The following is a 26,190-nucleotide window of genomic DNA, read 5'->3' as shown; positions in this document are numbered from 1 at the left end:
ATGCGCATGACCGGTGGCGGGGGCGGCGGGCGTAATAATAATAATAATAATAATAATATAAAGACAGCGTAAAACGACGGCCGACGGGATGACGAATAAAAAGCGAAATCGACGGTGACGGTCGCCAGGACGCCGCCGGCAGCTATAGCTGGAACGTCTGAGCAGCAGCAGCCGCCGCAGCCGACGGCCACCCGTCCACCCATTGGGCCCGGCCGTCCACGGGTCGCCGCTGAAAGCCCGTGTGGGTGTTGCGCCGAAACGAAATCGAGCGGATCCCTGCCACCGGCAGTTGTGCCACCACGGTGGCGCGCACCAGGCCGTCAAGTTGGTCACACCCGGAGCGAGGCGGTCAGCTGCCGGTCTCCGCGCACGCCGCACGAGCACGCAACTCACACACACAAGGGCGCGGTACACGCGCGCACATACGCACACACGCTCGCCCGATTACTCGATAGTCGATACCGCGCGCGCGCACACGGACGGGCGTCAGTTCGCGGTCTGCGCTTGCTCTGTAACCGCTTTCGTAGTCGCAATTCGCAAGCGCGTAGCGGTCCCCTCCCGAATAACCACTGTAGCCTCCGGTTCGATATTATTATTTGTTGTAATTTGCCGCGAGCGCGCGCGCCAGTTCGGTGTTTATATTAATCCGTCGCCGGTCGTGTCATTATCGCCGTTGTCGTAGGTTCTTCGGACACACGGTATCCCATTCAAAGTACCTGGATTACTTTTCGTCTCCCTCCCCCCCGTAAGGAGTCGTATTTTCCACAGTGCGCGAGTTTTTTTGCGTTTATCGGCGAGTGCGTGCGAAAAAGTTTTACCGGCGCACACGGTGTGTAAGAGTTCGCGTCCGAAAGTTTGCGGCCGACGGCCTGTTCACCGGGTGCGGTAGCCCTCGAGTCATCGCCGCCGCCGCCGTCGTCTTAACAGACACCTGCAGCCTCAAGATATTTACCACAATATGCGTTACTCCGCGCACTGCAGAAGATGGTATCGATGACCGGCACAATACCGGTACGGCACCGTTGCGGTTAACGGCGGTCGGTGGTGCGATTCCGTCCCGGCGCGTATAATAGCCGCGCGCATTAAGATTTCAGCCCTAGCGAAAGTCGGCCGGAAGATGGGCTGCGCTATGTCGGCGGAGGAACGGGCCGCCCTGGCCCGGAGCAGGCAGATCGAGAGGAACCTCAGGGAGGACGGCCTGCAGGCGGCCAAAGACATAAAACTGCTGTTGTTAGGTGAGCAAACATCATACTCCGCCCTAGCGGCGACGTTCCTTTCGCAGGAAAATCCCCTTCACCGATGGAGATGACGACGCGGACGTCTTGTCGACGGCGGCGTGCGTACGTCTTATTCTGAATTTTTCATTTTTATTTTTCGCGCTTAAATAATATTATTTTTTTTTTTTTTTTGATACTTATTAGCTGTTTAAACATGCGAAATGCACTTTTCCGGTCGAATGCATTATTATTATGACTGTCATACTTTCGTCGCATGAACACAGCCACACAGGACCACACACATACACGCACACATACTACACAATCGGTGCTATATCGTCACTCTGGGTCGCATGCACGGGGACTAGACCGAGAGAGGCTTTTTGGCAAGGTACCCACCCAATACCCGTCCCTGTGCGTGTGTGTGATTATTTTGGTGTTCCGACAGAAACCCGACGAGTATCTGTGCCGTCGTGTGTCCCTTTGGGTCGTGTGTCTGCTGTGACGTTCTTAAATTTTTTATTATTTATTTCTGGCAAGTGTCTGAAGGTCGGACGTTGTCGAGTTCGTGTTTCCCCGTTTTAACACATTGCGGTTGTAACGTCCTTTCGACACCGGGTGGAGGAGCTTTTTTAACGTCGTCGTTATGTACCTGAAAACGACTATGACGATTATACACGCTCCGCCGTCGCCACAAGTGCACACTACTTGACGTCGTTTTTTCGCTCTGCACTTTCCCGCCAGCCGTGGTCCGGTCGTTGAATCCTCTTGGCGATGCGTGAGGGTTCAGATCCTGTCTGTTGTTGTGTCGAGACTCGAGAATGGTTTGTGTCGGTGTCGAACGAGAGAAGATGATGGCGAGGGAGATCAAAAACAAACCACTAATAACCTTTCATTCTCATCGAGAGAGCATAATATATAATACTGTAATGTATAGATATAGGTACCTTGCGCGCGTGTACGTAGATTTATAATATTATAATTATATATAATATAAAGGATGTGTTGGACGGACGGTTTCTGTCAGAAGTGGCACTCCCGTGTCGTTCATCCCCTCCCAGTAGTCGACCGCCACGCGCGAGAAATCGATTTTCCGCCACCGCCGCCACCGACCCTTTGGCGCACACCGCGGATAATAGTAACATCTATATGTATAGGTACATGTGAGTGTGAGTGTGTGTGTGATATTAAGCGCGTACTAGATTTTTTAACGTTCGAGTTTCTCGTAAACATTGAAGTTTTTTATGGCCGGGATGGAGCGGGAATTGGTCACCGAAAACGAAAAATATGCTTAAAACCATCGTGTATATATTTTTATAATTCGAGATTAACGTTTATGGGTAGTACTATGCACACGCCCGTTTTCGAAGTATAAATATTATAATAATATAAATCGTATCGTTGCACACTCTTCGGTTATTTTAATTTTCGTTACTTCCATGTAATAAACCATGTTAATGTTATCAAAAGTAAAAAAAAACTAGAACACAAACTTGGTGTGGCCCAAAATGTGTACGTTTTTATGACGCTTCTTCTATAACCGTTGTAAATACTTGTAATTGTTTCAAAGACAAACCAGATAAAAAATATACCGAACGCGCGTCAGTTTGGAAATGTATAGATAAACATAATTATAATATACTCTATGGACGTTACATCACAAAGTACCAGAAAAATGTTATACGTTGGGCAAAGCGATATGTATATAAAATTATACGATCTTCTCTAATAATAATAACAATAATAATAATACCATCTAATAATAGTAATAATGTTTCGTTGCATGATGGCTACTGACGCTACTGTGTTGTAATTATACGTTGCACTAGCTCTGACAACCGGTTGTCGCTGTTTAAAATTGTATACAATTAGTAATTGATTTGGTCATTATATTATAATGATGATGTCATCATATAGAACCGAATTACAAATTATTATTTCTGAGATTTACAATGAAACCTTCTTTTTATCGTATTTTGGATCGATTACAACAATAACTTACTACCTATAGTCGATTATAGAAGAATATCTAAATTAAAAGTTTATTGAAGGTTAAACATTCTACATGGGTTAAACACCATTATATACTTGGTGGACCATCGTTTTTTCTAGTTTTCTATGCATTAATCTTATAGAAAAACACGATGACCTATTCTATAAGTATAGGAGGGACAATGATTTTTTGTTTAATCAAGCTTAACATGTACTCATAAAATCTTAAACCAACAAATGGATGATTAATGTTATTGTTTCAGGTGCTGGAGAATCAGGGAAAAGTACAATAGTCAAACAGATGAAGTGAGTTTCATATTCAATTAAATATTGTTATTAATTCATTTAAATTATTATTCATATAAAAAATCTGAATACAATTTCCAATAATATTAATGGTATATGTATTCATAGTATATTTCTATTTTAATAACTATAATTATAGGTACGTAATGTTTTACTAATTGAAATAATTGAATATGATTTTACAAGTGGTATTTAGCATTTTAGCATAAACAAATACTCGAGTAGAGTATCATTTAGTTGTAGCTCATTGGTATTTGTAGGTGAGATGAATTTTATTAAGTCTGTGAAATGTTTTCGACGCCTTACCTGTATCATTTATGTATAATCATATTTAGATAATTTAATTAAATTTTCTCATTACCTACTTTAATACACTAAACTGAATTGAAATGAAATAATAACATCTACCTATATATTATCAGCAATTTTTAAACCGTATATCACAAAAACAAAGCTTAAGAGCGTTTACATATCGTCAATAAATAAAGAAATAATTAGATTGAACGAAACAGAAAATAACATATAAACCAAAATTATAATTGTTACATTCGTGTAATGACGAGCAAAATTGCATTTGAAAAAATTCATAATATGACGAGCGAGGTTACTTATGTGTGTAAAACGGTTTATTTTCAAATAGTTTTTAAAGAGATAATATTTCGTCGTCATTTATCATTTGCTAAGATTAATCTCATGGTTAATATTGATCTTGTTAAAAGTGTAAATTGATTTATTTAGTGTGGTAAAATGTACATATGAATATGAGAAATTCAAAATTATATGATAGACTTTGAAAAAATGTTTAGCAGGTATAATTTGTATTGTGTTATAATAATATTTTTTTTTGAGCAAATAATTAATAGGTACATGTGTAATGTTTTACATAAAGTATAAAGTTTTTACAATATAAATATATAGTATGGTACTTCTGTATTTGTTTAGTATTATTTAAAATAATTTGATAAACTGGGTAAGGTTTAAAGTATAATCGATTACAGATTAGTTGTATTTGTAATGATAATAACATAAATAATAAGTAACAAGGCTTTTGAACAACTGGGGGTACTTCCGTTTGCTAATTGTTTTTTTTTAATGTATAATAATTATAATCAAAAATTATTATCTTTAAAATGTAATTAAAACAAACTATATTCAAAATTTGTATTATACTATGGCAATATGCAGGTATGATTTATGGATTTATTATTTTTGTATAAATGATTTAAGAACACTCATTTTTTAATTTATAATAAACATATATTTCCAGAATTAAGTGTATAGTATCTATAAATATACATTATATATAATAATATAACATATATATCTATGTTTATAAATCTTGAATAACATTAAAATTTAAAAACAAATTAAAAAAATATTTGTGATCCTTGGATTTGTATTTAAACTTTAAAGGATGATTAATAATTTAAAAACTATTTTTGAATTAAAATATAAAAATTTTAAAAATACTCGATAAACATAAATAGCGGGTTGTTTTTACCCACGCGGAAGTTATGTTTCATAGTTTTTTATTTTCAGAATATAATGTGTTGATGTGTTTGAAAACCTTCAATATTATCCAAAATGTTTATTAATTAGTAATTTATCAATGATAGTTTATAATAATTAATAACCATAAAAATTAATAAATGCATAATATAATATTAAGTTAATTTTAACAATAATAATTATAAATAAACTGATAATGTCGTTACTTTCATCAACACGATTGTATATTATGCAATGGAACGTTTTTCCGTAAATTATAATAAATGTGCGATGTTTGCAAAAATACAAATTTCCGCAACTATATAGGTACGGCGAGACCGACCACGCCCCAGTATTAAAAGCAACGATGTTAATGTGTACCACAAAACATGGTTTGATGACTCCTCGGCGTCGGTGGCCGTGCAGGATCGATACTCCCACGCGCACCCGTCTCGCTGGGCACGCAAACGCCACCGACAGCCGCCACTATACCGGCACATCAATGACCAGTCCTATAGTTTGGAACGTGGCTTTTTCCGAAAAGCTTACGACAATGTTGTATTTATAGATGCCGGAAATTGCTCTCACATTGGAAATATTGTAATGCCATATGTTTCCTTGCAGACGGATCGACATAAAATACTAAAATGTTTTTAAAATATATATACATTGATATTTACGATCTCCAATATATACACTGCAGTGTATGCAATGGAATGCAAATGTTATAGTTGTTAATGGCGAGTTTTTTTAAATATATATTTAACAAGAAAATACCAGCAATTAAAAATATAATATATATACCTAGCTATTGCACATGATTTATATTATATTATTATTTATTATATTACTAAACATAATTCTAATTCATAAAAACAGCTATTAAAAATGAAAAACAATAATTATTTTTATAATATGTAATAATAATAATAATCATAGTTTGATGAATTAAATTAGACTTTTAACATTTTTGATTAATCATTAAGAGCTTATAGAAATTGTGAATTGTTATAGTTCGATAGGGTTGTTGAGGTTCTATCATTCGTCAATGAGGAAAATATCTATTTTAATATTTTATCAACTTCCAAACAATTTTAACAACAATAATATTATGTTTTGCTGTTTTCGTTAATAATTTAAAGCTATGCCATATAATGGTCGGTTTTAAAAAGTACCATGGTAAATAATAGGGGTCTAAGCACCATTACAAGTTATAATTATTGTAGTATATCTATTATGCAAAATGTCAATATTATTACCAAAAAGCGGTCATTGCACTTTGACGATTTTTTTGAAAGACATAATATTATGTCGCAACGTATTAATGTTTTTATAAATCCAATTTATGATGGTAAAATATCTTCAAATTTTACGCTACGAAAAAACAAAAATATAAAAAAATCATGACACTTCTTAGTATATTTTATGTATTTCAAGTTTATTGTTTATTCATATACATTCTTTATTCAATCTATGGTACAACCTATTTTAATTTATAATCACAAATATATGATTTAACTATAGATAGCTGTAGATTTGGCTTTGAAGTTGGTAAAATGGTTGACCGTTCTACTATTAAAAAGATCCGAGTTAATAATTTATTTATTGAAATTTAAAATGTGATATGACAGTAACCAAAATAAATGAATAAATTGGATTATACCTATATGTATTGCTATTAGGTTTTTATCAATGGCGAAATTGTAAGGAAGTATGTCCCTATTTGACAAGAAAGTTCGCCATTTAACGGGCCTCAAAGCATTACATTGCGGGTATATATAGGGTGTCGAATATTTAATTACCTACTAATTATAATTTATACCAAGAATCCATTATCTGCAATTACATTCTAAAAAACATTTCAAATATTTTTTTTTTTTTATATATATAAATTTAATTACTTACAGCCTACAAGTATCCATACCATATAAGAATACATAAAATGTTACAAACGATGTTTTATATATATTATTTATAAAAATTATAATATTTTAAAAGCTAGCAATACAAACAGCATAAATATGAAAGATTGAAGCATGTTTAAACTGTCATCTTTTGTACTTAATGTGTCAGTAAAAATCGTATTATTATTAATTGTTTTTTACATTTGTGTTACTTACATGCAACCGAATATTTTTAGAAAAATAGTAAATAAACATATAATTTAAAACATGTTAATCTTATCGATATAGCGTTTTACTATATAGTCATACCTAATCCTTCATCATGAAATTATATAATTTAGATTGATATAGCGTTTATTTTATACTATTGTTATTATAATTCTGTCATGCAATTATATACATTATATACATTTTAGATTTTTATTTTATTTTATTAAAATATAATTTTTTAACTAACTTGTGTTTTTCAGAATTATTCACGAGAGCGGTTTTACGTCAGAAGACTTCAAACAATACAGGCCCGTGGTATTCAGTAATACGGTTCAATCATTGGTTGCCATATTGAGAGCAATGCCAAATCTCGGAATTGGATTCGGCACCAACGAACGGGAGGTAAGAAAAGCAAGTATTTTCTTTTAAACGATTTGTTAATTCAAGTACGTTTCTGTAGTTTCTATTTGAGCTCAAATAGTTGAAAAAATAATCATATCCTATCCTATCATATCAATCGTCCGTATAATTTAATATCAGATTAATAAAACAATAACTAATATTATGTAAAATATTAATTAATATTATACAAGAAAGCGAAAATTAACGAAGCGATGTTTGACATCTGTTATTTCACATTGTTCATCAAAGAATTCACTGTTTATAACACAAAATAGTGTTCTCCATCATTGTAAACCACTCGACGGCGCAGTCGTTAGACAACATGTAATTATCTTTCTAATCCCATCGTTATCTTTCATTATCAACAAGACGGTGTTTTCAAGTACATACCATGTAATCGCTACCTGGTAAATTAAATAATATGTTCATTTTATCGTATTTATATTATATGTAAACTTGAATGGTTTTAAAAGTTATTTAATTTAATTTTGGATAATTTTTTTTTCAAATTGTATCGTACATTTTAGGAAATATAACTAGAAAAGAACGTTTATACCAACTTGTTTTACGGACATTAAAATAGAATTAGTACTTATAATACTACCTGCACTATTATACTTAGGTACGAACTTTAATAACGTTAATTATAATAATACGTTTTGGACTTTGGTTATAACACGCGGTCATATTATGGAACGCACGCAAATCGTAGGTAAAAAAAGGTTATACTTAGAATTTAATTTATTTTACTAACTGTATTGAGATAGCCTTAAACTTTTATGTGGCGCCACAATATCTAAAATCATCAAATTTATAGTTAATTCAGTTCATTAAAATTTATCAAACATATCTTACATATCGCTACTCAATCAATTTGATCGATCCTAAATAGTTTTAGTTTTATCGTTCACTGTGCATTTAATGATAATGGCTTCCAAAGTTTATAATTTTTTATTTAAATAAATAATTATGTGACGCACCAATACTCGTGACTACATAATATATGTAATATGATTTATAGTGATCTATCTATACTAATTTTTCCCTTATGATTTGATTAATATGAAAAACGAAAAAAGTTGAAAAATGTCCGGTAACGGACTATTATTATTGATTTTTTGGGTTCCTTATGAGCTAATCATTGTACAATATGATATTACCTAAACATTATATTATAATAGGTATATTGTATACTAGATTATTATTTTGTTAAAATATATATTATGTTTATACACGACCAAGGCGAATTAAAATTCTAGGTTCAAAGTTTTCCCACAGGGAAATTAACGTTTCGACGTGATTACTACAACGTTGGATGTATATTGTATATATATATATATATATATATATATATACGTCCATACATATCGTATATGACATAATATATATATATACATATAAATGTACGTTGTACACCCACGTAATACAGCGAATTAATTTGACCTACGATCAGCGACAGTTGCTGGCGGTGGCAATCTCGGAAATGAATTGAATTGGGTGTGTAGCGCGCGCGCGCGCGCGCGCGATATCGCATGCCGGGGGAAGTGTATATAGGGCCCGATAGTAGCGACAATGTTATAGCTTTATAGGTAGTGTATACTGTATATAATAATGTAGTGTCCTAATTTTGGTTATCATAATTCACACGCAATCGGAAAGTACGAATAATATTGTCGTTCATTTTTTTTTTTTAATAATCCAGAAGTATATAGTATATACGGGTTGAAACGGCTGTAGAATAAAAATAGAATAATGAAGGCAAATACGAATTAATTGGTGAATGGTGTAATTCATAATATTTACAACTTATAAGTTATAATCTATATTCTATATTATAATGATTAAAATAAAAATTTAAAATGTAGATACTTAATATTAGGTCTTACATTAATTTTTTCCTCCACTTGTTTATGAAACACTACAAATTTATGTTAATGTCGTTAATTAATTAACCGACAATGAAAACTAAATATTAGGTATCTATGTGACTATGTACCAATACTTAATATTATAATACATTCCAATTTCCAGGTAATTATTTTGACAATAAACACTGATTATTTCGAAAATTTTAGTTACCTATTTTAATCGTTGTTATCTTTAAAACGTTTACTATTTTGAATAATAGCATATATTTTTAATTTTAAGTTTCGAAGTAAAATATTTATCTAAGAATAACCATATATAAATTTTGAATTTAAAATGATGTAGTAGTTAATTAGTATTTAATTAGATTCAATGTATTTAATATTAAAAGCTTAGATAAGTGAAGTAGTAGACCAACATTTTTTGAGGTATACTCCTGTGCCACTGTTTTTTACCGCTTTGCTCGTCTAAACCTTAATACTTTTAATACTAATTTATCTACTTCATCAAAGTTCAATTTTTAAACGTCGAAATTCTCAGAAAAAATATTATGCAGTTTCGAAAGTAAATATAGCTTTTCAATAAAAATTATGTAAAAAATATTTTTTTCAAAAATGCTTTTATTTTTGATATAATGAGTCATGCATTATACATTTTTTTAAAGTTTAATTTTAAAAGAAATCATATCAATCGCGGTTACTGATAACTAGTATATACATGATATGTCTATACATTATATATTATACTGTATTTCAATTGTTTTACATTTTTTTTAGTAGTAAAGTATATTAATCCATAATCAATAATATTTCAAATGTAGAAAATACCTTTTAATAATAAATATAAATAAAGGAAATATTTTTCAATAGAATATATTAAAATTTAATAATTTAATGTATACTCGTGATAGAAGTTCCATGCTCTTATCTACAAGATTTCATGATACAAATGAAAACTTATTTACTGACAGTATAAAAACAAAATGACCAAATATATTTATCCATTTTTATTTTATGTATAGTTTAAAATTCTAATAATATGTCACCGCGTATATTCAATTTGTCATACGATAAGAAATTTACATAGTTGTGAATAACAATAAAAATATCATAATATATGAATGCTACATGGTTGATAGTCGATGACGTCATAATTCACGGCATAAGGGCTTCACTAGATCACCACATTCACGCAATGATGTAATTAGAACGACAATTTTTTAATTATTTCCAAGCGTTCCTATCTGAAAAAAATTAAGTTACGGTGTTTTTTTTAATTTTAACATACTTTAGCTTGTGTGGATGTATTACAATTGATTATATATTCCAATATGATATTAACACAATTCATATTAATATTTTAATTTTAGATACTATATTTTTTACCTAGTAAATACAAATTTGATTTTTATAGCATAATTTTAAATTTGAGTTATATTCACAAGACACAATAAAAAATGAATATATTAATTATTAGATATATTACAAAAAGTATAATTCATAAACTATCGAATTTACAATGAAAAAGTAAAAGTAGATATTAATAGATCATTATTATTTAATACAGCTATCTTATTTGACCATAACTGAGAAAACAATCCTTTATATAAGTTTACAGTTGCATCTGCTTTCCTTTTTCTTGTTTATACTATATATAAATTGCTAGTGTATTATAAAATGTAAATCAATAATCATATTTACACAAATAAGTATATTTGTTATGAATTATAATGAAATCATAGTATTTTAATCTGTTATAAAATTGTGTGTAGTGTAATAATTTTTTTTATATATGATTATTGAAATATGATTTTAAAGCATTTTTGAAGATTTGTCTATCTTGACTAGACAATGCTTTGATTAATTAAATTTGAACTGATTTAAACATTACAAATACATAAGCAAAAAAGGCAATGATCCTTCCAAAAATGTTAATATAACAATTCGATATATAGGTATAAGTAAAAAATAAGGGTTACGTTGTACCCATATCTTAAAAAAAAAATATAACGGTATAACTTTGTTAAAATAATAAATTAAACTAATTATAATATATTTCTAATAAAACATAAAATGTTATAACATTTTTAGTTTTATTTATATATTTTTTAATTCTTTATTTCAATGACGAATACATTAAATTTAAATTTATTGAACTAAAACTTTTAATTCCAAATATTATTAATATTATAATTAAACAATTACTGAGTTATAAAAGAAATATTATTTTGAATAATTACTTTTATTATCATATTCATTTTTTATGAATTATGAATATACAACGATTTAAAAATGTTAATCTTACAATTTGTAAAATAAAATTAGATACGTTATTGAATTAAATCTTTCTATTATAAAATATATATATTAGTAACTAATAAAACCAATAATATAAGATAAGATTTATGTTATTTAAATTCACTATTTTTATATTGAACTTAAAAAACACTAAATACGATTTCATAGAAATTATTCAAATCGCTATATATTTAAAAATATATATTCATCTAGACTATTTTAATTTTGTATTTATTAATAAAGTTTTTTACATTTTTACTATTTCCTACATTAATGAAACGTTGAAATTAGAAGTATCTTAAAAATTAAAATTAATCATCTTATTTGAATTTTGAAATAAATATCATCTAGTCTATGATTATGAATAAGTGGGGTACTGGGGTGTATAAATGCTTGTTAAACACTAGTCATAAACAATTAATTTTTTTTTTGTTTTCTTCATAAAATATTTTTATTTATTTTTGTGATAACCAATCAGAATTCAGATTACATAGAGATCTTCAGCGTACGACAAACACAAGTATATAACAAAAGTAAATTAAATACTTTAACGTTATATGTAATTTATATTATTAAATAAGTTTGCCTTATTAGTAATAAATGCATGAAAAATTAGTAAATGATCGATAAAAACAAAATATTATATTTTGATCCTATCGATGTTTTCTCCGGCAGTATTCTCACATAAATAGTCAATATAATATTAAATTTACAAGTATTGTTATTTACTAGACTACAAACAACAGTTTTCAGTGTGTGTAAAATCTCTTTAATCGTACAACACTAATTACTGCTGAATACATACGGTTAAAATGAAAGTATAATTATGTTTTACTTGTAATAGAAAATATGTTTGGGAACTAACTATTGAACTGAACACCATAATATTAATAATTACTTATAGTACATTACTTATATATAATATACAAGAACATAATATTTTTTGGGTTTTTAGTAACTACCATTGATATTTTTTTTAAAACTGTGTACATTACCAAGTTCGATTACATTATTTATCACCTAATAAATTAATATTCAATTCAATGCCAAAATAGCCATAGTATTAGTAGGTTTTTGTTAAATTACTTAACATTATAATAAAAACTAATTTTGTGACTTTTACGTTTGTTTTTACAAAAAATATATTGTATGTCTAATTGATAAGTGTAAAAAGAATTAGATACTCATTAATAAAATATAAAGATAACTTAATATTATAAATGTGTACAATTTATATAGTGATAAAGGTTTTAAATGTTGTATTAATTATTGATAATTAATAATAGTAATAAAAATGTATATAGGCAGTTACATCATATAAATTATAATATTTATTTTATGAAATAAATAGATTAAAAAAAAATTAAAAACTGTCCTGTTAGAGACTCCTAGTTTAAATACTTGTTTTCCTTAACTTATTTAATATACGATATCTCATATATTTTATTGTTATATTTCATTTAATTTCTAATAGAATAGTTAAAATAATTTATAGTAAATTTCGGTTACTTATAAATAGTAAATATTTGAGATTGCTAATTTGTGTTGGCCATTTATTGCTATTAAACAGACTATTGAGAATCAAAAAAACTACAAAAAATAAAATGTGTTTACAGTTTCTAATTCACAGAGATGATTTTTACCATCCTAAATATTGATTTCTGAAAAAAATCCATCGTAATTTTTGTATCTTGTTTACGAGAATGATCTAAACCTATGTTATTTGTATGAATATTAAAGACTATTATAATTGGTTAAAAAAATTGCAAGAATTTAAGATATAAATATAAAATGAATGCTTTGAATATTTAAAATATTGTTTGTTTGTCCGCATTATTAAAAATGGAAAAATTAATTATTTTTTTTTTATCAATTAGTATATCTACTAATTATTAGAGTTAATTTTTTATGAATTTAGGATCTTAAGCTGGTTTTGAAGTATATAATATTTCCAACTTCTCATAATTATTTTTTCTAACCTTTTGAATATTGTTTAGTTTTCAAAAAAAAATTGTCTTAATTTGCTTATAGCCTAGACACTAATGTAAGTCTAATCAATGAAATATTAAGATTAAAATTTGTTTATATGCATAAATAACAGAAACTAAACAGCATTATATGATAACCTATTTAAGTATTTGATTATAAAATGCTTTATTAATAATTAGTAAAAGCTACTAATGATATTCAAAAAAATTTAAATATTTTTTAAAATATAATATTTTATTGTAAAATTTAATGTAACTTTATGATATATTAATAAATTCTATATAATACTATATATAAAAGCCTTTGGTACATAAATAAAAAAAACAACATTAAAAAAAATGAATATATCTATATCTATCTAAATAAATAATCGATCGAACACATCTAAATTAATTATAAAATATGATTTTAAATAGTACCAACATTATAATAGACGTATAGACATAATGTATAATAAATATTGAAGCTATTCAGTTTTATAACTGCAATAAGTATTTTTAATATTTAAACAAATTAATATATATATTCGTTTTAAATCAACAAATAAACTTTACGATATTTGGTTATGGTTATTAGCAATATTATTATGTAATTGAGACATAAAAATGATATTTAATTTTATAGTGTATAATATAGAATGTGTGTATAGCTTACACTGTATATTGTATAGTATAAATCCTTATGAATATATTATATAACATGTTTCTGTTAAAACAAATATATTTGTTTGTTTTTATTTTATATACATATTGTTAATATTTTTGCTTACCATCTTTTTTATTAGGCAGGTATATGTAACTATCAATATTTAATCGTTTTAAACCTTGAATGACCCCCATTATTTATTCGATAACTTTGATAATTTCAACGATCGGAAAATTACTTGAATCTTAAAATACATCCTTGTAAAACAATAATAATCATTATTATAATAATGAATAATTAGTTGATTAAAAATTAAAATACTAATACATTTAAATTATAACTAATAATACGAATATACCTATTTTGAAACTAAATTTTTCTAATTCCTGTTTGTATCTTAATTTCTTATATTATATAATATAAGAAATTAAGATACACTTATAACTATATATAGTTATTAACATTAGTTGACTATATATAGTTAGTATATTTTATTATATTTGTTGACAGAACTTAGTTTAGTATTGTCTCACCTTACCACGTCATAAAAATTATAGCCCCGTCTTTGATCAATCAAATGTTGGTAGTTTTAAATATAAAAATTTTACGTTATTATGGCCAATTTTTCTTTGTGGCCTTTATGTTTAAGAAAATTTAAAAAATTATAATTAAAATGTTGTATTGTATTATTATTTTACTATGTCATCGATTTGTCATTATAAGTGTAATGTAGAGCTATACAAAATATTTCAAAATATCGTTAAAATGTATTTAAGAGTTTTCACCGTGACATTTAATATTTGAATTAATTTAATAGCAAAATTATTTCATTAAAATAAATACAATGTGTGAATTTTAGGATAATAAAAGCTCTTAAGTAAATCATCTTATTTTTTTGTTTATTTACGTATAATTTTGAAATATTTATTTCGGACACCAAAATTTGAATACGATGGATGGTCGTCAGGCGATTAATTCAGGTTAAAAAAAAGTTAAAGTATAATTTATATTTAATAATAATTTTATAAGAAATTGCATAAAATGTATTGAACTTTTTATTTCCTTTTAGTGTAAAACTTAAAACAAGTTATGTAACACATTTTAACATAAATTAAAAAAAAAATTCATTAAAAAATTTAATTTAAACTTATATTACCTACTGAGAAAGATCAACTCCCTTCTTTGTATGGATGAGTTCTCTAATATTTCCACTACTAGGTAAAGAATAAGCAAGCATTAAGTGCCATACAAAAATAAAAAATTACAAAACCAAAATTTGAAAATTATATTAAATTACTTAGAATAATAAGCAATCTCCAGATCGTATTTTGTACTAATATTTATAAATAACATAATTCTGTAATTCATAAATATTCATTAATTGTCTTTATTTTTTGGCAGACTGATGCGAAAATGGTGTTGGATGTAATACAAAGGATGGAAGACACTGAACCATTTTCGGAAGAATTGTTGACTGCTATGAAGAGACTGTGGGCCGATCCTGGCGTGCAAATGTGCTTTTCTCGGTCAAATGAATATCAGCTCAACGATTCTGCTAAATAGTAAATTGATACATTTTTTAAAATTATTTTACTAAATATAGTTGTACATGTTATTTTAAGATCGATCTTTAAAACTCAGAATTTAAAAAAAAATAAACATTCAAAATATTGTTTTTAGTTATAAAGATGTATTAAGATTATAATTTTCCCAATATTCATTAAGTTATATTTACTTAAATAAATATGTAATGAATACTTATTTACATAAATTAATTATACTAATTTTTTTATAAAATACATTTATGATTAAATCATACTAAAGAACCATTTCTGTATACTAATGTGTGGCCAAGCCCTGTAGAAGGGCCGTATTTTATACGTTGAATGTTGATATTAATCAAAGTTATATGAATTTATTAAAATAATCAGTGTTAATAAATACATAATCATATTTTATAAGTTAACTTACAAAAATATTACTGACATTTCAGTTAATATTGTCATTCTATCAGTATTTAAAACATTTCAGACCAAAACAGTGTTATAGAATTCATTGTATTTTGAAAATTCAAAAAATTTATTTAGAAGACTTTTTAATTGAAAATTGTTTTTTATTCTGTTGTTACATTTGTATATATACAAAATCATAATGTAATTTGTATTAGAAATGATTTAATTCTAAATTTAAGTTTGATTTTAATTTAAATTCCACATTTAGTAGTAATATTTTTTTATTCTACCGCACTAAGTTATTTGTAAGGAATTAATTGATATTTCTATAGCATATAGCACCACGCGTCAAAATACCAAAAAGAGTTTATTTTTTACAGTTCAATTTTTATCTATAATATATACAAATAAGACACCTTATAATAATAATTACCAATTTGATAAATCGTTTGAATAACAATATATTATTATAAAAGTTATATAATCATATAATTCAAAAGAAATAATTTGCGTATTAATTAATTATTATTATAGTAATAAGGAGTGTTATAGAAATATACACTATTTCAAATAGAAAAACGAATAAATAAAATCCAACTAGAAATAATTTGCATTGAATTCAAAATATTAAATACGTGTAGAATATTTATTTTCTGGTGTATTATTATATTAATTATAGTAGATCTCTATTGGTTTTTGCCCACGTATACATTTTTCAATTTTCATCATATGTATACTCAAACTTTGCTGACTTCTAATTTTCATTCGAAATTAATGGACGTTTATATCATTCCTTTAGAAAGCTGAGGATTTCAGATTTTATTTGTTTACTTTGTAAAACGTTAACGTGATTCTTTCGAGGGTCCACAGCATAGCAGCTGCCGTTCTGTTTGAGCACTTTGAGCTCAATATTGGATATAGGGGTGCACGGTTAGTTTAGTTGCTAGTCGGGCGTGGTCCTCGATGACGTCAGTGGATCGATACCACCACCACCGCCGCCGTGTTACTGTGGGAAACGGAATAGGTGTACGAACGAAAAAAACCATTACCGTACTTACCTGTTTCAGATAACATCTATTTTTACGTAATTTTAAAAATATACATGCATAAACCACAATATTTTTACATTGCACTCAGTAAAAAATTATTATTTTCGCAGAGAAAAATTAACGTACAGTCAGGTTAGGTTAACTTGGCTTAACCTAACTGTAGTAACTTAAATCCACATAATCTTGGTCATTGATATCATGCGTTATTACATAAATTAGGTTATATTATTTTAATAGAATACACAGTCGATTATTTTTAAAAAAAAAAAGAATCTAGAAATTATGAAGTTATTATACTGTGTTTCAAAAAAAGTTAATTTTACAATGTTAGACATAGATCGATAGATAAAATATACCTTATTAAATTTTTATACTTATTATCAATTATTTAGGGGATATAAATGTGTACTACAATAAACATGTTTATTATCTTTTAGACGCACATATTATTAAAAAGTGTGATCGCCTTACATCTGTGCTAAGCATAGTGTCCGATGATAGTAAATTTTAAAATACAAACATTTTATAAAATAACGTTTTCCAAATAGGATTGATATATTATTGTTTATTCATATTAAACGAAAATAATTCGTTATATATTATGATTACTGATGAATATTTTTTTTTACTTGGTACCTATGTTAAACTGGTAAAATACTTTATAATAATCAATCTAAAATCTGTTTATTTTGCTTTATAGTTTTATTAAAATTGGTTATACTATTTGATAAATAATTACGCTTAACACAATAACAAAAATATAATTTCAAAATAAAAAGTACATAATTAAAAATAAAAATAACCTATATTTTAATTTATTTAATACAATATTTGGTAGTCGATCAATCAGGGGTTATAATGATCATAGGTGTTAGTTGTTCTATTTAGTATTTAATATATGAGTAGGTGTTTATATTTATATTATAATTGTAGTATATTATATTACATTGCATATGAGTGTGGTAGTAATAATTGTAATTTTTGTTTAGTTTTCTGGACGATCTGGATAGGTTAGGGTCCAAAGATTACCAGCCCACAGAACAGGATATATTGCGTACCAGAGTAAAAACCACTGGTATTGTAGAAGTGCATTTTTCGTTTAAAAACCTTAATTTCAAGTGAGTTTAGTTTTTGATAAAAGCTAGTATTTGAAATATTTAAAATAATAATTTTCATTTCATATTATCACAGATTGTTTGACGTTGGTGGTCAGCGATCAGAAAGGAAAAAATGGATTCATTGCTTCGAAGATGTTACGGCGATCATATTTTGTGTTGCCATGTCAGAGTACGATCAAGTGCTCCACGAAGACGAAACAACGGTAAATACTAAATATCCAAAATGTTATAATCTATATTTTCTTATTGATATCGATTCGGACTGATGAAAAAAAAAATAGAGACAATGACACACAGGCATACAAACATAAACGAGATCATTAATATATTGTCACATTTAATAGTAATCGTGTGATGTCTACATTGACACTAATTGAACTTTGACCCCTCGTTGTTTGTTGCGTTCATCGTAGTCTACCCAAAGATATTTTAGGCCAATTAAAATTAAAACCGTTGTAGTTATGGATCTATCCCACCTGATGTCGATATTACTTAAATTATCGGTCTACCCGTTACCTCATTGTATATTTTACCTTTGATTTAGGGTCTTAAATTCAAAATCATAGATAAATTATAATATAGCAGTATGTTTATTTAATTAGGGATGTTTAAGATGACATTTTGTATAGAAATTGTATATACTGGATGCAGGTGACCAACTGAGTATTTTTTTATAGCGATTTGTTATACTAATGAACAAAATTCTATTCCATATACTATATTTTATACATTTTGATTGGACTAGGCAAGAAATTTATATAGGTTTCTCGGCGTCATTTACAATCGTATAAATGTTTGTAAAGTTTGTACAAAATAAAGGTCAAGTGTCTTAAATGTTAACAGACCATCCATCGATGAAACATAAATTTGTTATACTCAATGTATAATAATTATGCCAATGGGAAATAAGATTTAATATATGTAATGGTTTCTTGGATTTTGTAAAAACTTATAAATATAATTTGCTTTTTATAACACATGCCATTACTACAAAACGTTTTTCTTTTCTTTTAAAATATATTCTATAATATTTATTGGTTTTCATTTTAAAATTAAAACCATAAATAAAATAAACAAAAACTAGTTTTTTGATGTACGCATAATATAATCTTTGTCACTCGTGACTAATTATATATTACTTAAAACCATTTAAATAATACCGATGTATCACCTACATCGGAATCTGTATACATGTGCCCAGTCACCCAGATATTGTATATGCATGAAATTGTATATATATGCGTGCGTACACATAAATATATTTATCTTCATACAATATATATATATATATATATTTATATTGTATGAAGATCTTATCTCCGACTCTGGCGCTGGTCGTCGTCAAGGCAACACTACACCCGATCGATACAACCTCTCTCCGATACCCACACCATCCCTACACAAACGGTCAACCTTTGAACTATACATACATAACTACTATATAGTGCTTAATTCAAATACTTATAGTATTTATTATACTTTTACAAAAACAATCATATACATCATTAGAAAATTATCGTAAATCATATTTATTTTTTTTTTACTCATTTTAAATGTTACTGTGATCAACAAATTTTAATAGTTAATAAAGAAAAACTTATAAGGCTGAGAATTCCGAAATACTTAATTAAAATTTTTTTTGTCTATTATATATAAATATATGATAATATAAATTCCTAGTTATTAATAAAAAAATAAAAACACTAAACGAATATCATGGATTTCTAACAAAGTTGTATATATATTTATGTTAATGATTGAATATAATTTGTATATTGTATGCATTTATATTATTGTTATAAATAATTAAGTTTCTGAGTAGAATTTGATTAAAATTATTTATAAATATTCAATAAAAACGGAAACTGGTTATAAATCAGATAACTACATCAAATCGTCCGACTGGAAAAATAATTTGATTTATTTTACAATATCTGTAGCAATAATAAAAATATAAAAATAATAAAATATATAATGGATACAAGTACCAATTTCATTACCTTGTATATCTTTCTACGATATAGCAACAACAATATAAGTTTAAGTACTGACCTATAAACACGAAGTAAATAAAATGATGGAGCAATGCGCTGCTTTTACTGTCAAAAATGACGTCCTAAGCGGCTCAAATAATCACCATTAAAAAGAATATTATTGCAACTGTTGGAGCTTCTCCAAATATTGTATTACAACAAAGTTCTTTATAAATTAAAAATGTTATAATGGATTTTTGTCCAAAATAACGTATCAACAAGTAGGTATTAAAGCATTTTAATAGTGCGTGTAGATTGCTTATTTTAACTTAACATGATCATGACATGCTAATGCTGATATTTTTAATAAATTAAAATAAAACTACAAACCTGAATTATTGCATAAACTTAAAAACTGTTAAAGTCATTACCATTTTTAATTTAAATATTTTTTGCTATATATTTTCTCATTCATTAAATAATATATACATTGTACATTTTAAAATCTACACACGTTTATTAACAACGTAATATCATGAAATTTAAATTGTTTACCTATTATTGCTTCTAATTTGGACACAGTTTTGAGTGCATAATATATTGTTTATTAAATTTATTAATCAAGTATTAGTTATTTACGTGTTTGAGTTGTGTGTTAACGCGCGTATACAATTTTTATTACTGATTCTGATAAGAAGAATGAACATATAAATTATATCACCTAGCTGTTATTGATTTGAAAATTCAAAATGTTAACGTATAATGTTTATATTTCTATTAGTCAAAATAAATAAGTATAATTGACAAAATGGTCTCTAAAAGTTTATCACCAGAGTCAATGTATGACTTATTTTCATTTAATAAATTAAAATGTTGTTATATATGTTCTAAAAACCTTACTAGTAATTTTTACTAACGTTATTGTACATATTATTTAATATTTTTTTTAAAAAAAAGCAATTAGTGTCTTTCGTTAAAAATTTAAAGTATGTTTTTTAAACAGATAATAAAAATATTATAAATACTATTTAGAGATTCAGTTTATAATAATAAATTTTATTAAATTTAGAATTAAAGTGATTTACGGTTATGTATGACAATAGTGCATTGTGTGACTAAGTAATTTAATGAATGAATTTATTTTTTTTATCTTAACACGTATAAATAATGTATTTTAAGAATTTACCAATTTCAGAATTTTTATTCGGGTACCTACCGCAAACAATTAGATATTTATAGATCTAGTATTTTTTACTACTACGATTAGCCAACATAGATTCGACTGTTTTTGGTCAAACTACAATAATGACAGGATGTATGGTTTAGTTCAAATTCTGTGTAACTAGTTTGTGATGAAAATTGTAGTTGAATCCTTATCTCATATTTTACTGCTAAACATTTAAAAGCTTGTCATAAGTACTTATGTTACTTTGTCTGGCGTAATAAAAAGAAAATTATTGTCTAAAGAAATTGTTGTTTGGAGCTCTATCAAAGCTCTATCGATTTAAATATATTAATTATTTTAGTCATATTATGTAAAAACTTTTCACTACATTATTTCAGAAAAACCAATAATTTAATAGGTAATTAAAGTTTTTAATAATGTATTTATCCGAATTCTAATTTTTAGAATTTTTAAATATGCTTAAAGACTGACTATATTTTTTTAAATTATTAGTATTTTTGTAGTACTTTAGGAGTAAAATAATACAAACTTCTGTTTATTAAACGAGAACCACTTTTTTTTACTGTAAATTTTTTGGTGAATAATTTTTTTCTAATTTGTATGTACGACCTAATTTAAAATTTTAAAAAGTAGTTTCTCAGTTACTTAAATGTTTATACTGCAAAACTAGTACAAAAATGATTTCTCAAAAAGATACGGTTGATCAAATTATTTGATCTAGTATTTAATATAATAATCAAGTAATAGTCTATATGATTGGACCATTTTTGAAAATTATAACAGTTGATTAATTAATATTAATTACTAACATTTATAAATCACCATAGTTTCCACGTCTTCCAGACCAATTATCATGGACCTATATTGTCCTAAGTAGACAATAATTAAGTACTTAAAAACTACTCTTTCAAATTTTGATTTTGATGTATTAATATTTAAAAAAAAATTATCTGCTAAATATTCAATAGAAAAGAAAGATTTTGTTTGAAAACAGATGTTTGTGTCTCCACAGTATTATTATTGAATAGTAAAAAAGTATCAAAAATATTCCAAAAAACAGATTTTGAATAACTGCTTTTTGAAAAAAAAATGGGGGGTGAGCATGCTTGATGAATCACCATATATACAATAAATAATAAAGAAATCAAAATTTCATTTTATTTTTATTATTTGTATTGTATTTTATAAAAATAATGTCTACTAATTGTATACAGGTTACCGCATCTAAATTTGTCGTACGTGGGCTTAAAATTTAGATATATTTCTGAAGAAACTTGACTAAACAACAGAACAAGAGCTGTGATTGACCCGAAAACTATTTAGGCGTTTTGACATTTGTATGGCTCTAATGTGCAATAGGCAGACCATGTGTAATGTATAATCATGACTGATTGGTTAAAACTATATGTATGATAAATAATAATAAAATTGGTAACGGAAATAGGATATCAATTTTAAATGCTCGAGACAAAACTACATATATATATATAATATTGATATTTTCAGCTGTACCATATGATACTCTTCTAAGCTTAATAATCAATCTTATTTTATAGAACCGGATGCAAGAGAGTTTAAAGCTTTTTGATTCAATTTGCAACAATAAATGGTTTACCGATACGTCTATCATATTGTTCCTGAACAAAAAAGACTTGTTCGAAGAGAAAATCAAGAAATCACCGCTCACAATATGTTTCCCAGAATACGCAGGTACGTTAAACTATGTATAGTAATTACTAATTAGCAATGATATCATAGATGACCATCACAAATTATTCACATTTATACATTTCAATATAATGTTACTATTGTTTGTTAAAAATTAGATATCGATTGAAAAAAAAACTTATACTATAATTTCCATTATATACTTTCCGGCACGATCAACACATTTTACCAATTTTCTTTTCTTGGTCAAATAAACTATTAGATACTAGTGTTTAAATAAATTCAAAAAATATTTTTGTACTTTTTTCAAATTGACTTGTTACGCGCTGTATAATTTATAAAGAACGTTAATCTGCTGTCCTCCAGAGTCGTATTCCATAGTTACTACCCTAAATAATGAACCATTTTCCTGTATGGCCTTGAATTTTGAATTTTACGTTTCTAGTTTGTATTGGTGCATTAGTTGATCAGATTCTTCCAAAGAATACATAATTGAAAAATCAGTGTCAAACTTTGGTTGGGAGAATATTTATGTATAATTTATTATTTGTTTGTATTTAAAAATCATTTGAATTATGTTAAAAGTTTAAACAATTATTTTCTACCTATCAAAATTCTGTTTTAAATGAATATTTAATCTATACAAAAATGCAATGAAATAAACAGGTGTATTTAAAACCAAATAATAAACTTCATATTTTAATATAAAAATATATTACTCTTTAAATATAAATTTTATTTTAAATCAAGAATAATATTAATTATCTACAAAGTTTTGACATTGCCTACTTAATCTTCTTCTACACCCCGCGGCACATTCCACCTCTATCTGCTAAAATGTCTGTTGATGTACCTCAACATAATATAATTGTATAAAAGTGTTACCGCCAAATGTACTAATTGCAATTTTCTAATTTTTCATGTGATCCAGGTGCCCAGGAGTATGGAGAAGCCGCTGCCTATATCCAGGCTCAGTTCGAAGCCAAGAACAAATCCACCACCAAAGAGATCTACTGTCACATGACATGTGCGACAGACACCAATAACATACAGTTCGTGTTCGACGCCGTTACAGACGTCATCATTGCCAACAACCTAAGAGGATGCGGACTGTATTAGATCACACCGCAGCGCCGTATAAGCAGTTTACACGCGTAAAAGGTCCGTCAACCGGTTATTGTGGTAGCCGTTGCTAATGCATTAACCGTTCAGCTATTACTATACCTATCAAACGTCGCTGGCGTGTCTGTCGCATCTGATCCATAATAAAAACTTACAATTTCTCAATTACTGCGAGCATAAATACCGTAAAACCACTTGCTTACTTACCTTTATTATCGGAGCCAATACCAATTATCAACTGATTAATAATACACATATTAATCGTTTCATAACGAGCCGTTTAACTGTTACTATCTACCAAAAACATCGAACGTATAGACACCTTTATATACACAATTATAAAGTGAAATTTTTGTTTTTTAAGTTTAAGAAATGAATCTCTAAAAGTCTGAAATACACCGAGTTTATTATGTGTCTTTATTTCGAAAGAACAGTACAAATCTCATTTGTAAAACTTCAATCGTACACTTGTAATCAAATATTGGCGATATCGCTTTATTGTAATTATTAGCATTATTTCTTAAATCATTAATACAACCAATGTGTTTTCAACTAATACTTATTAATTTTTAAATATTTAAATTGTTCAATTCATTATTTAGGCATCCATTTATATTTTTTAAATTAGTATAATTTTCTACATTAAGCAATTTAATAGTTTTAATTTTAAATAAAGTTGTATTACTTTATAAATTCTTAAATCAATAATAATCATTACTTGTTATATACACTATCATTGAGCCAACTTTATTACATATTAATATTAATCAATAATCAATAATAAATTAAATATTGTCTTAATTGTTTCATTTAGCATAGCTTAATAGTTTTTATGTTTACAGGTTTGATTTTAAATACATGAAATTCAATGCACACATTTCCAAAATGGCCAGTTTCGGTGTTCATGTTAATTTAAGGAGACGCATCGTACAATATGAAATACACATACGCACACATATTACCTAAAAAAAAATTGTACCATAAACGTGTTACCTATCCTTTTTATTTTATTTTAAGTTTTGAACCAATTTTAAAATTAGCTTAAAAATATATTCGTATATTATATTTAAAAAAGAATAGGTATAATGTTATATAAAGTTTTCATTTCAATAATTTTATAAAATAAACAATATTGAATATTATCTATATATTATAATTTTTTTTTATCAGAACAAATTTGTATCAATTGAGAAGATGGGTATAAAAAAATCATGTATATGATAAACCAATTCATATGCTTAATATTGCACAGTAGTTTACTTAACAATTTTAACAATTTTAAATTCAAATAAGTATATACCTACTTAAATAATATACGTGAGGACCAAACGTAAACCAATTAAATTTTGACTAACGAACAAAATCAGACTTTAAAAAATCTTAAAACAATTTGCGCACAATTTTCTACTGTCAATATATTAATCAAATATTATAATCAAACCAGCATATCGATAAACCGCTATGATTCACGAGTATTTAATGAAAATTCTTCAGTGCCTATTATTATTTAATTATAATAATTCAAAAATAAATGAAAATTGTTGTAAAAATTTAATTAAATAGCCATAATATTCTAGCATTGAAATTCTATACATTATATAGACAAATTTTGTTTTCTATGTAAATATAAAAAAAAATCGTAGACTAGATTTGTTTAGCTTTTAATCACTTAAATTTAATTATATACGAAACTTAATTTAGGGCAGTAAATGTGAATACAAAATTTACACATTATAATTATTATTACTATAACTAATTGTACTACGGCACAGTGATTTTTATTCAATGTTTTATTCAAACCAATTT

General features: G+C 27.1%; 1 protein-coding gene across 2 annotated transcripts; it reads left to right on the top strand.

Moving 5' to 3' along the window:
* Positions 1 to 485: 485 nt before the first annotated feature.
* LOC113550390 (guanine nucleotide-binding protein G(o) subunit alpha) lies at positions 486 to 26,190 on the top strand. Of its 2 annotated transcripts, none has more exons than XM_026952181.1 (9): positions 486 to 1,235; positions 3,473 to 3,515; positions 7,378 to 7,528; positions 15,718 to 15,878; positions 18,307 to 18,435; positions 18,509 to 18,638; positions 23,151 to 23,304; positions 24,194 to 24,423; positions 25,227 to 26,190. In XM_026952181.1, exons 1-8 carry the CDS (start codon positions 1,118 to 1,120, stop codon positions 24,379 to 24,381), a joined length of 1,074 nt encoding a protein of 357 aa, XP_026807982.1. In that variant the 5' UTR covers positions 486 to 1,117; the 3' UTR covers positions 24,382 to 24,423; positions 25,227 to 26,190. The 2 variants fall into 2 exon arrangements, with proteins under 2 accessions (XP_026807982.1, XP_026807990.1); XM_026952189.1 differs by having other exon boundaries at positions 488 to 1,235; positions 7,378 to 7,519; positions 25,227 to 26,185.

Source organism: Rhopalosiphum maidis, chromosome 1, assembly GCF_003676215.2.
Source record: "Rhopalosiphum maidis isolate BTI-1 chromosome 1, ASM367621v3, whole genome shotgun sequence".
Classification (NCBI taxonomy): Eukaryota; Metazoa; Arthropoda; class Insecta; order Hemiptera; family Aphididae; genus Rhopalosiphum; species Rhopalosiphum maidis.
The sequence above is the reverse complement of the archived record's forward strand: the minus strand, read 5'-3'. Positions and strand labels throughout refer to the sequence as shown.

Excerpts from the sequence above, each read along its gene's own strand:
- LOC113550390 (XM_026952181.1), top strand. The coding sequence starts at position 1,118 with ATGGGCTGCGCTATGTCGGCGGAGGAACGGGCCGCCCTGGCCCGGAGC. Across the intron at positions 1,236-3,472 it reads CATAAAACTGCTGTTGTTAG|GTGCTGGAGAATCAGGGAAA; the intron begins GTGAGCAAACAT and ends TTATTGTTTCAG. Across the intron at positions 23,305-24,193 it reads ATGTTTCCCAGAATACGCAG|GTGCCCAGGAGTATGGAGAA; the intron begins GTACGTTAAACT and ends CATGTGATCCAG.